At 40.6% G+C, this 18,817-nt stretch overlaps 1 protein-coding gene across 1 annotated transcript in view; it reads left to right on the forward strand.

The window, feature by feature from the left end:
* The window catches only part of LOC122555265 (NXPE family member 3-like), a 69,687-nt gene that overhangs the window by 28,741 nt on the left and 22,129 nt on the right, over positions 1-18,817 (forward strand). The window contains exon 3 of the mRNA XM_043701085.2: positions 7,649-8,430. Within this exon, the coding sequence (XP_043557020.2) occupies positions 7,649-8,430 (782 nt within the window). The remainder of the gene's footprint in view (positions 1-7,648; positions 8,431-18,817) is intronic.

Raw genomic sequence — 18,817 nt, forward strand, 5'->3', positions numbered from 1 at the left:
AGTTTTGTCACCTTGTTAAGGGAAGGATTTTATTAACCTGAGAAGAGCGTAGGAGAAATTTACAAGGATGTTTCCTGGATTCAATTGTCTGAGTTAGAGGTAGAGGTTAGACAAGCTAGAACTTTGCTTCTTTAGAGAGTACTGAGGGCGAACCTTATAGAAGTGTATAAGATCATGAAAGGCATGGATATGGTGAATGCACTCAGTCTTTTTCTGGGAATCGAGGACTAAAGGGCATCAGTTTAAGGTTAGGGGGAAAGAATAAAAGGGAACCTGAGGGGCACAGAGGGTGGTACGCATATGGAACGAGCTGCTAGCGGAAGTGGTTGAGGCGGATAGATTATCAAAATTTAAAAGGCATTTGGACAAGTACACGGATAGGAAAGGATTAGAAGGATGCGGGCCAAGTGCAGGGAAACGGGGTTAGCGTGGATGGACATTTTGGTCAGCATGGACCAGTTTGGGACAAAGGGCTTGTATCCGTGCTGTATAACTCTATGACTAGGCCATTTGGCCCATCATACCTACTTCTCTCTTCAATACAAACATGGCTCATCTGACTGTAGCCTCAACTCAATTTTTCTGCCTGTCCCCAATCATGCTTGAGTCCTTTATCAATTGACAATCTGTCTAAATCAGTCTTTAATGTACTCAATAACTTAGCTTTCACTACTGTCCAGGGAAGAGATCACTGGCCATCAAGAGAAGAAATTTCTCCTCTTCTTCATTGTTATGAAAGCCTAGATTTTGCTTTAGAATATAATGTTTGGTTTTAAGCTTACATCGTTTAACTCTAGGCAAGTGGAGGCATCTGATTGAGAAACTGAAAAGCAACTTTGATGAAAATGCAACGTGGGCGGCACGGTGGCACAGTGGTTAGCACTGCTGCCTCACAGCGCCAGAGACCCGGGTTCAATTCCCGACTCAGGCGACTGACTGTGTGGAGTTTGCACATTCTCCCCGTGTCTGCGTGGGTTTCCTCCGGGTGCTCCGGTTTCCTCCCACAGTCCAAAGATGTGCAGGTCAGGTGAATTGGCCATGCTAAATTGCCCATAATGTTAGGTTAAAGGGGTAAATGTAGGGGTATGGGTGGGTTGCGCGTCGGTGTGGACTTGTTGGGCCGAAGGGCCTGTTTCCACACTGAAAGTAATCAAATCTAATCTAAAATAAAAGCTTGGATTTATTACATTTGAAAGTTAACACATGTTGATCAGACTCCATAATGAAAAGAGTCAACAATGAATGATCAATCTGTGATGCAATGAAGCCAATGGGAAATGAAAACGGGCAGTAAAATCCATGAGCAATAGAAATTGAAGGGTTTGAGCTATAGGGAGAGGGTAATTAAGCTGGGGCTGTTTTCCCTGGAGCGTCAGAGGCTGAGGGGTGACCTTATATAGGTTTATAAAATCATGGGGGGCATGGACTAGGTCTTTTCCCTCGGATGGAAGAATCCAGAACTAACGGGCATAGGTTTAGGGTGAGAGAGGAAAGATATAAAAGTGACTTTAGGGGCAACATTTTCATACAAGGGCTGGTGGGGTGTATGGAATGAGCTGCCAGAGGAAGTGCTAGAGATTGGTAACATTTAAAAAACATCTGGATGGGGATATGAATAGGAAGGTTTGGAGGGATTTGGGGCAGGTGCAGGCAAATGGGACTAGATTAATTTAGGATATCTGGTTGGCATGGACGGGTTGGACCGAAGGGTCTATTTCCGTGTTGTACATCTCTATGACTAAATTATTTATATGCATTTCAGAATCAATATTTATGATGAAGGAAAAAATAATCACAGTCTGTTTAAGTTTAAAGCAAGCCACATTTCCGTAGAGATTCTGATTCATTGTGAATCCTTGCTTATAAGTTTCTTTTGCTTTGTTTTGTGTGTTGAAAGAAGCAGCAATTCGTTTGGGTTTTGTGAGAGAAAAGCTGCTGGAGAATTTGGTCCACCTTGCAGTGAGTGCAAGAAACCTGCAGAGGTCCTCACTGAGCACTCTGAATCACAGAACAGATAGAGAAATAGCAGTCGTTGTATATCCATAGCCAAGACAGGTAGCTTAAAGATCACAGATCGTGAGGTCTTTAAAGACAATTGGAGCATTTCTTAGCCAGAAACAAATGAAAGGATTCCAATGATATTTGTATATCGAGATAGCTGAAATACTGTTGTCCATAGTTCCAGAAGTGTCTGAAAGTATTTGAAAGGATTAACACAGAGACGTCTACTATGATTATGTCCTATGGAGCAGTGGGCAAAACAATTTCGGATCACAAGGAATTGAGACCTAATATCTGGTTCTTCTCAAAATCTCTGGAACAAAGCCAGTCAAATCATGTACACCAAAACCAGCTACAAACATGCAATAACCTAAATCTTGTTAATTCGAACAGACTCTTCTAACTAGACCACAAAGTGATTTTTGTCTATAGCACTATATGAAGCAGGTCCTGTAGTACACTGAGTAAAAGTCATGGTTGCAACCATCATATGAGTAGCAGCTCATACAGTGTAGTGAGTTGTCACATCCATACAACATAGTAGAAAGTGCAATTGTTTTGACCATTTATTAGAGAATGCATGGTTAGCTGCGATTGGAGATCTTCCAATTCATACAGCCACAGAGTCATGGAGTCATTCAGCACAAAAACAGACCCTTTGATCCAAGTAATCCATGCCAATCATAATCCCAAACTAAACTGGTCCCAACTGCCTGCACTTGGCCCATACCACTCCAATCATTTCTTATTCATATACATATCTAAATGTCTTTTAAACGATGCAACTATATTCACATCCACTACTTCCTCTGGAAGTTCATTCCATACACAAACCATTCTCTGAGTTAAAAAAAAGCCCCTCCGTCTTTTTTAAAACCTTTTCCTCTCACCTTTAAAATATGCCTCCTAGTCATGAAATCCTCCACCCCAAGGAAAAGACATCTGCCATTCAACTTATCTATACCCCTCATTATTTTATCAACTGCCATAAGGTCATCTCTCATCCTCCTACGCTCCAGTGAAAAACATCTCAGTTTATCTGGCCTCTCCTTATAACTCAAAACTTCCATTCCCAGCAACGTCTTGGTAAATCTCTTCTGAACCCTCCAGCTTAATAATATCCTTCCTATAACAGGGAGATCAGAACTGGACACAATACTCTAGAAGGACCTTACCAATTTCCTATACAACCTCACCATAATGCCCCAACTCATGTTTAAAGATCTGAGCAATGACAACAAGCACGTTAAATGCCTGCTTAACCACCCTAACTGTAGATGATGCAAAGTTCAAAGAATTATGAACTTGAACCCCTATATCTCTGTTCTACATCACTGTCCAAAGCCCTAATTTTAATTGTGAAAGTCTTGTCTTTGTTTGTTTTTGCAAAATGCAATACTTTGCATTTATCAAATTTAAACTCTATTTGCCACTCTTCACCCCATTTACCCAATTGGTAACAAAGAACAAAGAAAAGTTTACAGCCCAGGCACAGGCCCTTCAGCTATCCAAGCCTGTGCCGATTCAAATCAACCGCCTAAACCTGTCGCCCAATTCCTAAGCATCTGTATCCCTCTGCTCCCCACCTACTCATGCATTCTACCATGCCTGCCTCTGCTACCTCTTCTGGCAATGCATTCTAGGCACCTACCACCCTCTGTGTAAAGTATTTTCCGCATGTATCCCTCTTTAATCTTTCACCTCTTACCTTGAATGTGTGACCTCTTGTTATTGAATCCTTAGCTGTGGGAAAAAGCTTATCTCTCTCCACTCTGTCTATTCCCTTCATGATTTCGTAGACCTCAATCAGGTCCCCCCCTCAATCTTCTTTTTTCTAATGAAAACAATCCTAATCTGCTCAACTTCTCTTCAAATCTAGCACCTTCCATACCAGGCAACATCCTCATAAACCTTCTCTGCACCCTCTCCAAAGTGCCCACACCCTTTTGGTAATGTGGCGACTAGAAGTGTACACAGTAATCCAGTTGCAGCCGAACCAAAGTCTTGTACAATTTTAACATGACCTGCCAGCTCTTATACTCAATATTCCGTCCGATGAAGGCAAGCATACCATATGCCTTCTTGACCACTCTATCCACCTGTGTAGCCACCTTCAGGATATAATGGACCTGAACTCCCAGATCTCTCTGCTCATCAACTTTACCCAAGGCTCTTCCACTTACAGTATAGTTTGCTCTAGAATTAGACTTCCCAAAATGTATCACCTCACATTTGCCCAGATTGAACTCCATCTGCCACTTCCCTGCCCAACCCTCCAATCTATCTATATTCTCCTGTATTCTTTGACAGTTCCCTATGCTTTCTGCTACTCCACCAATCTTCGTGTCATCTGCAAACTTACTAATCATACCAACAATGGCCTCTTCCAGATCATTTATGAATATCACAAACAACAGTGGTCCCAATACTGATCCCAGTGGAACACCACTGGTCACCTTTCTCCATTTCGAGAAACTCCCTTCAACTACTACTCTCTGTCTCCTGTTGCTCAACTAGTTCTTTATCCACCTAGCGAGAACACCCTGCACACCATGTGACTTCACTTTCTCCATTAGTTTACCATGGGGAGTCTTATCAAATGCCTTACTAAAGTCCATGTATATGACACCTAGAGCCCTTCCTTCATCTATCAACTTGGTCATTTTCTCAAAGAACTCTATTAACTTGGTAAGGCACAATCTCCCCCACACAAAACCATGTTGCCTATCATGATAAGCCCATACTTTTCCAAATATAATAGATTTTATCCCTCAGTACCTTCTCCAACAACTTTCCCATCACTGACATCATACACTCTGGTCTGTAATTACCTGGAATATCCCTACTACTCTTCTTGTACAGGGGGACAGCATTAGCAAACCTCCATTCCTCTGGCACCTCACCTGTATTTAAGGATGCTACAAAGATATCTGTCAGGGCCCCAGCTATTTCCTCTCTTGCCCCCCTCAGCAACCTGGGATAGATCCCTTCTGGTCCTGGGGTTTTGTCCATCTTAATATTCTTAGTCTACCCAACACATCTTCCCTCCTTATGTTAGTGTGATCCAGAGTAAATAAACTTCTATCTCTAATCTCAATATTCATCATGCCCCTCTCCTCAGTGAACACTGATGCAAAGTACTCATTGAGAATCTCACCCATTTTCTTAGGTTTGACATACAACCTTCCTTCCTTATCTTTTAGTGGACCAAGCCTTTCTCTAGTCACACTCTTGCTTCTAATATATGAATAAAAGGTCTTGGGATTCTCCTTAATTCTGCTCACTAAAGCTATTTCATTACCCCTTTTAACCCACTTGATTTCTTGTTTAAGATTAGTCCTACTCTCCCAATATTCCTCCAAGACCTGTTCTGTTCTTAGCTGCCTGGACCTTATGTATGCTTCCCTTTTCCTCTTGGCTAGTCGCATGTCTCCTGTTATCCATGGTTCACAAATCTTGCTTTTCCTATCCCTTGTTTTCAAAGGAAAATGCCTATCCTGCACTATCTTCAAACTATCTTTGAAAGCCTCCTACATAAAAATTGTGGACTTCCCTTCAAATTGCTGCTCCCAATCTACATTTCCCAGCTCCTGTTGAATTTTGATATAATTGGCCTTGACCCAGTTTAGTACTCTTCCCTTAAGCCCACTCTCATCTTTGTCTACGAGCATTCTAAAACTTACAGAGAATTGTGGTCACTATTCCCAAAGAAATCCGCCACTGCAACTTCTACCACCTGGCCTGGCTCATTCCCCAACACTAGGTCCAATATGGCCCCTTTCCTAGTTGGACTATTGACATACTGCTCTAGAAAACTTTACTGGATGCTCCTTACAAATTCTGCCCCATCCAGACCTCTGACACTAAGTGTATCCCAGCCAATGTTGGGAAAATTAAAATCTCCCATTACCACCACCCTGTTGTCTCTACATCTTTCCATAATCTGTTTACCTATTTGCTCATCTACCTCACGCTCACTGTTGGGAAACCTGCAGTACCTCCCCAACAATGTAACTACACCCTTCTTATTTCCAGCTTTATCCATAATGCCTCACTGCTCAAGCCCTCCATAATGTCCTCCTTTAGCACAGCCGTGATATCATCCCTGACCAGCAATGCAACTCCTCCCCACCATTTTACTTTCCTCCCTGTCCTATCTGAAGCATCTAGATCCTGGAACATTTAGTTGCCAATCATGCCCTTCCTTCAACCAAGTCTCTGCGATCATAATAATGTCATACTCCCAGGCACCCATCCAAGCCCTAAGTTCATCTGCCTGACATGATGTAGTTTCAAATCAGAATGTATGTTTGGAGGAGAACTTGCGGGCGCGGGTGTTAACATGCATCTGCTGCCCTGTCCTTTTGTGTATCAGAGGCTACAAATTTCAAAGGTGTAAGTCTAAGGAGCCAATGTAAATGGAGTCATATCTAGCAAAATGGAAAATGGTTTTTATTGGACGTCAATAATCTCACTTCCAGGATATCATTGCAAAAGGTCTTAAGGATAGTGTCCTAGGCCCAATCATGTACAGATTCTTCATCAATAACCTTACTTCCATCATAAGCCCAAAATTAGGGACATTTGCTGATGATTGTACAATGTTCAGTACCACTTGCAACTCCGCAGATACTAAAGGATCAATGTAGCAGGACCTGGGCAACATCCAAACTTGGCCTGATGAGTGACAAGTGGTAGACAAAGACCATCTCAAACAAAAGTTAATCAAAACATCACCTATTGACAATTAAGGGCATTACCCATTGTCAAATTCTCTTTAAATATTCTAGGGCTTACCACCGATCAGAAACTGAACTGGGCTGTTGTATAAATGAATGGAAATGAAAAAGTCAATTCAAGATAAACTGAGGCTTTGACCAATCTCATACTTAATGCAGCAAATGCTGAAGCATCAAGCTGTTTGAGCCATTTTAGCAGCTTAGACTGACAGCAGTTGGAGACTTGCATTGTCTTCTTGTGAGCCATACAGTTCTTACCTACTTCTTGCCGTGGTAGTTAATGTGCCTAAGAGTTACTGTTACCTGTATATATTTACTGGAGTATAATCTACTATGTTCTGTTATCTAAGACAAGACTCTGCTGAAACATTTTAGTGATTCATCCGTCATCGTGGATTATTGGACAGGCATTTAGAATAATGAAGAGAATGGGTGGCAAGGTTCGATCAAACTACAAGGGGTTGGTACTCAGGCCTTCTCATCTTTGTTATAATATGTCATATAAATATTGTTGCTACTCAGATGGCTCCAGAGCTTAGAATTCTACGTCAGGTATTCCATCTTCCATCTCTCCAAAGCCACCAATTTGCTGGAGCATGTTTTGCATTATTTCATGCCCTACAATACCCCATCCCAAGGATCCCACAGTCCCAGCTCAGAGTGTTGGTATAACTGGTGTCAGGCCAGACTCTCATTCATAATCATAATATCAGAAAATGACAAACTTTCCAAATTTAAAAGTATGTCACACTCTGTGCCAAAAGTCCAAAAAACATTTAAGGCCTAAACTACTCTTTTTAGCTTTCTTGCTTTTTCTCTTTAACAAGTGGAAGGATTTCAATTGAAAATGACAAATGGAAGCAGGATATAGAAAATATTTATTTAAAAAATTTCCTTCCTATTCACAGTATAATAAATATTCAGCATCTAGACCAGGGCAAAGTAAGAAAAGATACCCAGCTTCAGCATCAAAGTCAACAAAGGAACACATTGAAGATCAGGCACCTTGGACAGATAGGTTATTGCAATGTGGCTACCAGAATCATAGCTTCACCCCTGAAGAAAGATCAGAGGGAATGCTCCTTATGAAAATGATCGAATGGCCAAAACCCCCCAACTCTGCTGTGCCCTTTCAGAAAAGCAGCAACCCAGCACGTGTTCGCTTTGTAATTTTAAATTCTGCAAAGATTTTCTATGTGGGAGATCAGTTACAAGTGATGCTGCAGATGAGAGATTTTGATGGTCACCCAAAGCAATATGGAGGTGACTATCTCCAAGCTCGGATCCACACCCCAGCTTTAAAAGCTGGTTCAGCAGGAACTGTTATAGACAACCAAAATGGAATTTATCGTATCAATTTTAAATTACTTTGGCCAGGGAAAGTTAAAGCTTTTGTTTTGTTGGTTCATCCCAGTGAAGGGATCCAAGCACTTAAAAGACTACGTGAGAAACAGCCAGAGAGAGCATATTTTCAAAGTACTTTCAAATCAGGAAATGCCTCCGAGACTACTGTGTGTAATCTTTGTTTGCCTCAATCTCAACCATTCTGTAACTTTACTGACCCCAAGACTGGGGAGCCCTGGTTCTGTGACAAACCAAAGAAGCTTCCCTGCTCTGCTCGCTTCACCCACACAATGGGAGAGTATCAGCAAGATCTCTTTGTAGGAGAAGAAGAACGTTACTTCCAAAGGTATGTCGCTGAACAATTTCTTATTTACTATAGTTTGATTTCTGCTTTCCTCACATGAGACATAAAGGTTCTTTGCAATCATTGCCCAATTCTGGAGCCTTATTTGTGATAACATTGCAATTTCCATGTCTAAAAGAGTGTATTGGGTGGCAGTTGGTGCTGCAAGGCAACTGCAAAGACACCTGGAAGTCATGTGTACAAAGCTGGAATCACACTGCACTTCAAAGAGTCCCCATGTTCTTGATGATTTTCTGCCAAAATAATCATGACGGGGAATGACCAAACCTGGTTGGCATGCCCCAAGTTTGACCAAATAATGCACCTTGCCATGGGTGATCCATAGACAATCGTGAAAAAATAATTTAAACAGGAGGCATATACAAAAGAAGTGGGTTGTCCCCAGTATGTAGAAACGTAATCCAAAATGACAAAATAAAAGCGAAATGGTTAACCAAAGAAAAATTGAAAATGGAACAAAAATGTAAAATTGTTAATCATTTAGTAAAAGGAGCTTAAGGTTACCCTGTGGTAAACCATTTGTAAAATGGAACTACATACATTGGTGGTGTTAACAAGCCTGAAATGATTTTGACTTCGTTATGAGGCATTTACCATTCTATTAAACACAGATAAAGGGCATTTAAAATCAAATAATTTTGGCATGAAAAGTTTGTGTTATTAATCAATCTCTATTTGGAGATAATCCTGGTCTTTAACATTGATGTGATATTGCCTTTCAAATAACCATGCCTCTCAGTGAGGGAGCAATCAGACCTTTATTTGCTTCTTGGCAAACCTTGACCAGTAAACATTAAAAGTAGCAATTAGTTGCTCTGAGTAGAATACATGTCCAACCTAGTTTATTTTGTTTTGTTTCAGTCTCTACCCTTGAAACAGCATGGACCTGGGTAGATTTGCTCCTTGATCATAAACTGATTAATGGAATAACTTATATCCTTTATTTCTGAGCCCCTAACCTCAGCGTCTTCCCATTTCCTTCTTTGCGTCTAGAAGGTCTCCTTAGTTGCCTTTCTTAATGTTTTCTGATCTTTCCAGGGGTTTTGCAGAAAAAGAGGGCAGAGTATCTGCTGCTGGTTTCAATCTTTTCAGTACTTCTTTCAATATTCTATGACCATTTTTGCTGGTTCCAGAATTTGTAGGGCTTCTGATGTTGAACTAGTGCCAAACAAAATTATTTTCTACTTTACATTGCTGTTAAGAATCCCATAAAAAGTTATGTCTTGTTCTGTTAGGTGCAACTGGATATGTCATGCTGGTTTTAGTAGTAACTCTTGCTGAATAATAACCAGGTTATTCTGATTGATTAATAAATTGAAGAATTAATTTACAGTGGAGCCTCGATTATCTGAATGAGACAGGTGGACAGTATTTCATTAGAATAATTGATTATTTAGATAATCGATTTGACTTTAAACAAGGGAAGTCATACTGATCTAACATTTTGCTCTATTGGAGAGTTTGTTTAAATCTATAATTTCAATGAGTCTGCTATTTTAACAAACTAATCTTTGCATTCTGCAAATTGCAAGTTAAACTGAGAAGAACTGAACCCTTACCATCTCATAAATATATGAAGTTCCAGCATTGAGCAAAGTCTTGAACAGCTTCTACAATCACAAGAGCATTTGTCAGTTTCCGCTGAACTCAGTTTCGCAATGCATTTACTTTCTCTGATGGGAATAAAGTATTTACTTTTACAAAGGACTGTGTAACTAACCCTTAGGTTTAAAAAAGTTCAGTCGCTCTTGCTTGAGATGCTTGTATTTCTTTGCTTTTGTCAGTGTTTCCACATGTTCATCAGTACAGGTAAATTGAATACACATTCCTTTTTGATGTACATTGAGATCTTTTTTGGATAATCTGAAACTCAGATAATCAAGGTTCCTCTGTATATTAGCAGATTTACATTAGATTACTTACAGTGTGGAAACAGGCCCTTCGGCCCAACAAGTCCACACCGACCTGCAACCCATTCCCCTATGTTTACCCTTTCACCTAACACTACAGTCAATTTAGCATAACCAATCCACCTAATCTGCACATTTTTGGACTGTGGGAGGAAACCCACACAGACACGGGGAGAATGTGCAAAGTCCACACAGTCACCTGAGGCGGGAATTGAACCTGGGTCTCTGGCGCTGTGAGGCAGCACTGCTAACCACTGTGCCACCGTGCTGCCAATTTATGATGAGTTATTGGTAGATTTTTAAACAAAATCCTTGAAGCTAAGTTGTTTTTAAAAACTTTCATGGATATTTCAGCTTCTGCTGAAATTCTATATGTATGTCCCAACATTTGTTTCACTTTGTAAAACTTTTATGAAGTGAATGATTTTAATGCCTTTCATTGCTCGTATTCCTGCCTGTGAGAATTTTTCAAATTGTGATTGGTTACTTAGTGACATCACTACAACTTCACATGCAAATTCCTATAACATGACATTGAAATGAGTTGTATTTCAAGAGAGTTCACTTTCTTGTTACGGAAGTCAATAAATCTCATAGTGAGGTGGTTTTTGAGGTCAGCAAAACCCATGGCCATCATATGCAGACATCGGCATTTTTATTCCCTGCATGCTGCTTAAATATTATAGGGTGGACAGCACAAAAAGTTTAAAGTGAGAACAACCTTAAAAAGTCAATGCATCGTGTTTCCAGCCTTGTACTGTTTTCCAGGAATGTCAACTTTCACTTAAGATTTAAATGGAAATTTATTTTTTGATATCACTCTTTCCCCAGTTACCTGATGATATCTTGATACTGATGCCCAGAGATTTGAAACATATCCTTGGGATGGCATGGTGGCTCAGTGGTTAGCATTCTGCCTTGTAAAGCCAGGGAGTCAGGTTCAATTCCAACCTCGTGTGTCAGTCTTTGTTGAATTTGCATATTCTGCCAGTGTGGGTTTCCCCTGAATGCTCTAGTTTCCTCCCACAGTCCAAAGGTGTGTAGGTTATGCAGATTGGTCATGCTAAATTGATCAAGGATGTGTGGATTAGCCATGGGAAATGCAGGGTCTCAGGGAAAGGGGAGGGTGTTCTTTGGAAGGTCAGTGTGAACTCAAAAGGCTGAATGGCCTGCTTTCACACTGTAGGGATTCTATGATTGTGCCTTTGATGTTGAATTGTTAAAATCTCCCTGCATACCATTCAGTTTGCAATCCAATCCAGGCAAAACAGTGTGAACTAGTGCAAATTTACAGCAATATCTGCTGTCCTTTTGGGTAATTTTACTGGTCAGAAGGGAAAACAATAGTCTGGATGACCACCATCACCATCTCTGGATATGTTCTATTTCACCAGCTGGACAGGCCCAGCAGAGTTGGCAGCACAGTTGCGTCTAGTCAGGAGGGAGATGTCCTGGGAGTCCTGAGCATTGATTTCCAACACCATCAAGCCTGATGATACCAAAACATGGGCAAGGAAACTTCCTACTGATTACCAAAGACCAGCTTCTTTTAGTTGATGAATCAGTACTCCCCCATGTTGAACAGAGGAATCACTAGGGTGGTAAGGGTACAGAATGTACTCTGCTTGGGGAATTTCAATATCCACTGTAATGGCTTGGCAACAGCACTACTGACCAAGTTGGTAGGAACCTTACAGCATACAGCTGCCAGACAGCTGCCAGACTGGCAGATGGTGAGGGAACCAGCAAGAGAGAAAGACATACTTAACCTCATCTTCATTATCTGTCCATTGCAGATGGATTGTTCCATGACAGTATCAGTAAAAGTGATCATCACACAGTCCTTGTGGGGCAAAGTTCTTATTTTACATTGAAAATATCTTACATGGTGTAATGTAGCATTATGGCTGTTCTCAATAGTAAAGACTTCAAATCGATATAGCTACACAAGACTGAACATCCATAAGGCACAGTAGGCCATCAGCAGCAGAAATGTGCTCCAACACAATCTGTAACATCATGTCCTGCCGTATCCCCACTTTACCATTGCTGTCAATCCAGGGGATAAATCCTGAATCAATGAAGAATGAATAAGAACATGCCAGGACAATTCCAACCCAGCTAATTACCACCCCATTAGTCTCCACTCAATTAGTAAAGGGATAGAAGGTGTCATCAGCAGTGCTATCAAGCAGCATTTACTTAGCAATAAAATGTTCAGCGATGCCCAGTTTGAGTTCCATCAGGGCCATTCAACTCCTGACCTCATGATAGTCTTGGTTCAAAGATAGATAAAAGAACTGAAATCCAGGGTTGAAGTGAGGGTAACAGCTGTTATGGACTAGACCAGACCACCCAAAACATTCTTAAGCAGGCAGTCCCAAACCATAACTTTGCAATTTGTTTCGGTAAGTGTGTAGTGAAAATTACCCAGAGCAAGTTAGCAAGGTTGACTACCAGGTTTAAAATAGATAAAAATTTATTCACAAAATTACACGATGAAACACAAAGAATAGAATAAAGAACCCCTACAGAACTCAGTCTATCCAAACGAGACTTAATTATGCTGTTCCAATTCCACACAACAGTCCCAATAAGCAAAAACTATTAGAAATCAGTATAGATGAATGGAACAGATGCTTACAGGTTGAAGTTAGAAGGGCAGAGAGAGAGAGAGAGAATTTGTTTCCACACAGCTCACTGTTGAAATCCCAACTACTGGACTGAACTAAACTGTTTAGCTCAGCTAAAGAACTGACCACTCCCTTTTCTTTATACAGGGCACTTCCAAAACATGACCACTTTAGCCTGAAATCTAATCTGCTTACATTTAAACAAAAAGCCTCTCAAAATCCTTTTCATCTCTGTACCTAACCAGTCTGGTCAGAGCCCGGCCTGGTTTATTACCCCTCTGGAAAAAAGTTAAGGACAGAGTATCCTTGAGCCAAGGAATAGCTTTTAATAAAAAAAGGGCTAACTTAGTGGCACCAGCCACGCCTAAAATAAAATGAACCATCAATACCAAAAGATGGCTTCATTTCTAACCTTTCAAAATCCCTGTTAGTAGTCTGAACACACAGATATACTATACTAATTATAAACATGTAAACAAGCACAACCACATGCAAATTCAAGCCGTGGCACACCCACCACCGAACACCCCTGTATCTTATTCGAGTCTCAACAATGCATTGGTAATCACAGTTTTGCGACTTTCCACCTGCACAATTGTCAAATTGAATGGTTGTAACAACAAGCTCCACCTAAACAGTCTGGCATTTTTGTCCTTTAATTTCTCCATAACTGTCAATGGGCTATGATTGGTGTGCATGATTGTCTCAGATGCATTGCTGGTAATATAAACACTGAAATGTTGCAATGCCAACACCAAGCTTAAAGTCTCTTTCTCCACCGTTGAACATTTCTGTTGATGAACGTTCAGCTTCTTAGAAAAAAAGCCGATGGGTTTTTCTATCCCCTAGTCATCCTCCTGCAGGAGCACCGCACCGAGACCCATATCACTGGCATCAATAGCCACCTTGAAAGGCTTTTTGTAATCCAGTGTGGCTAATATTGGGGCAATGGTTAACACAGTTTTTAGGCTGTCAAATGCCTTTTGACAGTTTCCTGTCCACTGAAACTTCTTGCCCTTTTTTAACAATTCAGTGATTGGAGCAGCCACACTGCTAAAGTTCAGCACAAACATTCTGTAAAATCCACTCAATCCCAGGAACAGCAATACTGCTTTCTTCATTGACGGTGTGGGAATGCCCCAATTACTTTCGCTTTTGCATCCCATGGGGCCATTTGTTCGTGTCCAATAACATGGCTCAGGAAGGTGACTTGGGCTTTGGCAAATTCACTTTTAGCTCGGTTCACCACAAAGCCTGTCTTCCGAAATCGATTGAAAAAGTCCGATAAATGCTGTATATGTTCCTTCCATGAATTACTAAAAATCACCAGGTCATCAATATGTACCACACAGTTGGGCAATGACTTATTAGTCAGACTCTGAAGTGTGGCTGGGGCATTTTTCATACCAAGTGGCATGACTTTAAACTGATAAAGTCCATTTGGCGTTACAAAAGCCGAAATTGTCTTTGCTCTCTCTGGCAGAGGTACTTGTCAGTAACCTCTGAGCAAGTCCAACTTAGAAACATAAGCTGCTTGTCCCACTTTTTTGACACAGTCCTCCAGTTGGAATTGGATATGCATCAGTCTTTGTAACGGCATTGACTGCGCAATTGTCCACACATAACCTTTGGGTACCATCTGGTTTTGGTACCATGACTATGGGTGAGCTCCAGTCACTGTAAATCACTTCAATTAGTCCATCTTGGACCATGCACTCTATCTCCTTCTGAGCATGTGCTAACTTTAGAGGGTTATGCCTACAAGGATATTGTTTAATTGGAACAGCATCTCCGATATCTAGAACATGTATAATTAGGTTAGTACTTCCCAGCTTGTTTACACTTATCTCCCCATGTGATAGTAATAACTCTTTCAGGTCATTTCAATGTTCTTGTGGAAGGTAATTCAATAATTTATTCCATTTTTGACAACTTCCTCATTGTCCAATCCTCTGAATTTGGTTCTTCCTCCTGTGCTGTAATCATTAACACCTTCTCCTCTTGCTTTACTTCCCTATCAAAATACCTTTTGAGCATAATCACATAACACACTCTGTGAGATTCCTTCCTGTCTGGAGTTCTTATCAAGTAGTTCGCTTCACTCAATTTCCTCTCAATTTGATATGGTCCACTAAACTTAGCTTTTAAAGGCTCACCTGTTACTGGAAGTAACACCAATACCTTATCCCAATTGCAAAATTGCGAATTTGTGATTTCTTATCCGCTTGCTGTTTCATTGTACGCTGTGATGCTTTTTAAATGCTGTCCAGCCAACTCTACAGCTCTATTTAATGGTTCTCTAAAATTTGACACATTATCTAAATGGGTGGTCTCTGAATTCTGACTTATTAATTTCTCCTTAATCAGTTTTAATGGTCCTCTTACTTCATGCCCAAAGGTTATTTCGAATGGGCTGAATTTGGTTGATTCATTCGGTGCATCTCTGATCACAAAAAGTACAAACGGACCTCCCTTATCCCAATTATCTGGATAATCCTGACCATAAGCCCACAACATGGTCTTTAGTGTTGATGTCATCTCTCTAGCGCTCTCTGCGATTATGGATGGTACGCAGTAGATTTGAATTGCTTTATTCCCAATTTATCCATAACCTCCTTGAATAGTTTGTATGTGAAGTTTGATCCTTGATCTGACTGGATCTTTATTGCCAGTCCATAGCTAGTAAAAAAATTAAGTAATTCTTCTACAACCCATTTTGTTGTGATGTTGTATAATGGGATTGCCTCTGGAAATCTAGTTGATACATCCATTATTGTTAATAAATAGTTATTCCCGCTTTTTGTTTGAGGTAGGGAACCTATGCAATCAATCAAAACCCTCATAAAAGGTTCCTCAAATGTTGGAATAGATATTAAAGGTGCAGGTTTTATTACTGCCTGTGGTTTTCCGATTAACTGACATGTATGACATGTCTAGCAAAATTGAGCTACATCTTTGTGTAGTCCAGGCCAGTAAAAATGTCTCTGTATTTTAGCCTGTGTTTTCCTCACCCCTAAATGACCTCCAAGTGGTCGCTCATGTGCCACTTGCAGCACCTCCTTTCTATACCCTACTGGCAAAACAATTTGATAAATTCCTGTCCATTTCACATCTAATTCGATATGTGAGGGTCTCCATTTCCTCATGAAGACATCATTTGTTAAGTAATAACACACAGAAATGCAATCACTTTTTTTCTCTGTAAATGCTTTTTAATATGACTGTTTTATGTTCACATCTTTCTGTTGTAATTCAATCAATTTAGCAGTGTTAAAGATACTGGCATGCTTATCTATTTGCTCCTTCTCTGTACCACTTATCTGATCAAAAAACTTTTGGATAACCCTATGCCAGTTTCCTGATCTGTGCCTTTTGATCTCTCCTGCTTCAGCTTGTGCCTCTGTGATCTTGTGATCACACAATCAGGGAAAATTCCTGGATAAACAATCTCCATGTCTTCAGTTGCCTGCATCTCCACTGACTTTTGAACTAGAGTAGGCAGCATGGTGAATCAGCTATATCATTTGCAAGGACAAACTGTATTCCTGGAGCTGAGGGTTTGTCCAGAACACCTACCACAGATTTTCCACTCTTTTTTGGACTCTCTAGCCTCATTTTACATAATTGAGCACTTTTTATCTCATCATGAATTCTTGTTGCCAGTACCTTTTCTGGTAGCAGTCTCACAGGAGTTCATATCTCCTCCTCCTTCAGCTGAGAGAATCCTGTGTCCCTTAATGTTGTAACTACTCCTGGCCTATGTGAATAAACTTTACTCTTGCATGTATATTTTTTAAGCAGATCTGGCACTTCCTCCTTAATCAATCTCTGATCACCTTGTATACTCTGAAGCAATTGTCTAACTTCCCTTGTGCTTTTTGTTACTAGTCCAACAAAATTCCAGACTTGTCCTGTTTTCCTAGATCTGGCTTTCTCCTAGCCCACCAACACTGTGGCTTTGTGTGGCCCACTTTATTAGACTGAGAACACTGAAGCTTTTTAACTTCTTTGTCCCCCTCAAGGGTTTCTTTTATAGCCTGTTGTAAGTTATCCTGATGATGTTCACTGAGATCTACCTTTCCCTTTCCTTGTAAGGATTTCTCTTTGCCCCAATTTCTATCCCTCATGGGTAGAAATTGATTCTGGAAGCCAAGCTGTGTTTTATGGACCAGCTCATAGTCATCAGCCACTTCAGCTGCTAACCTTGTTGTTTTAAGTCTCTGCTCTTCCACATGGGTTCAGGCAATGAATTTTTGAATTCCCCCCAAATAATTACCTCTCTTAGGGCATCATAGTTTTGCTTGATTTTTAAAGCTCTTATCCATCTATTAAAATTACTCTGTTTGATCTTTTAAAATTCAGTATAGGTTTGACCAGGGTCCCTCCTGAGATTCCTGAAACGTTGCCTATAGGTTTCTGGTACAAGTTCATATGCACTTAAAATGGCTTCGTTCACCACCTCATACTCCCCAGATACCTCCTCTGATAGTATGCAAATACCTCACCAGCCCTACCCACAAGTTTCGCTTGGATCAACAAAACCCACATTGCCAGTGGCCACTGCATTTGTTTAGCCACCTTTTAAAATGAGATGAAGAAGGCTTCCACATCTTCTCTTCAAATTTAGGCAATGCTTGAATATACTTAAACAGTTTCTCACTAGGCTTTTGATGATCAGAGCTGAAAATGTGTTGCTGGAAAAGCGCAGCAGGTCAGGCAGCATCCAGGGAACAGGAGAATCGACGTTTCGGGCATAAGCCCTTCTTCCTGAAGAAGGGCTTATGCCCGAAACGTCGATTCTCCTGTTCCCTGGATGCTGCCTGACCTGCTGCGCTTTTCCAGCAACACATTTTCAGCTCTGATCTCCAGCATCTGCAGACCTCACTTTCTCCTTTTGATGATCAGAGGCTTGCTTATCCTCACTGTCTTCCTCACTAAGCCTACCCTCAGCCTTTCTCTTCAGGCTTTTAAGCTGACTTTCGTTTTTAAGTGTCAGTTTTTGAAGTTCAAAAACTCTCTCTTTATCTTTCTCTGCTCTATTTTTCCCTCTGTTCTGCTGCTCTCTCTTTTTCCCTCTCTTCTGTTTTTAATTGTAACACAAACTGTTTCATTTCTGCTGCCCTTTTCTTATCTCTTGCCTCTAACTCAAGCTGCTTCATTTGCACGGAGATTCTTGACATCTCTACAGATTCTGATGGTTTCCCCAGCACGTTTAAATTCTGAGCTACTGCTATAATTATCTCTCCTTTCCTCACAGAAGCAGGCAGTTCCAATTCCAGCATCTCTGCCAATTCCTGCAGCTTGGTCTTGTTCACTTTTTGCAACACTTCCAAAGTCACCACATCCACATCCAGAAAACTTTTGGTGACTCAAAGAGCCATTACTATCCCAAGTTTTGTCTACCCAACCAAGCCAACACCCAAAATAAAGACATTAGCAACTACCACTCACTGTTTAAAATCCCACAACCAGCCCCTAATCTGTTATGGACTAGGCCAGACCACTCAAAACATTCTTAAGCAGGCAGTCCAGACCATAACTTCGCAATGTGTTTCTGTAAGTGTACAATGAAAAATTACCTAGGATAAGTTAGCTAGATTGACAACCAGGTATAAAACAGACAAAAAATTATTCACAAAATTACACAATTAAGAATACAGAATAAAGAACCCCTACGGAACTCAATCTATCCAAACTAGACTTAACTATGTTGTTCCAAATACACACAACAGTCCCAATAAGCAAACCCCATTAGAAACCAATATAAATGAATGGAACATATTCTTACAGGTTGATGTTAGAAGAGAAGAGAGAGAGAGAGAGAGA

The sequence above is a fragment of the Chiloscyllium plagiosum genome, unplaced genomic scaffold, assembly GCF_037043375.1.
Source record: "Chiloscyllium plagiosum isolate Xiang-an unplaced genomic scaffold, Cpla_swu_hap1 HiC_scaffold_12, whole genome shotgun sequence".
Taxonomy (NCBI): domain Eukaryota; kingdom Metazoa; phylum Chordata; class Chondrichthyes; order Orectolobiformes; family Hemiscylliidae; genus Chiloscyllium; species Chiloscyllium plagiosum.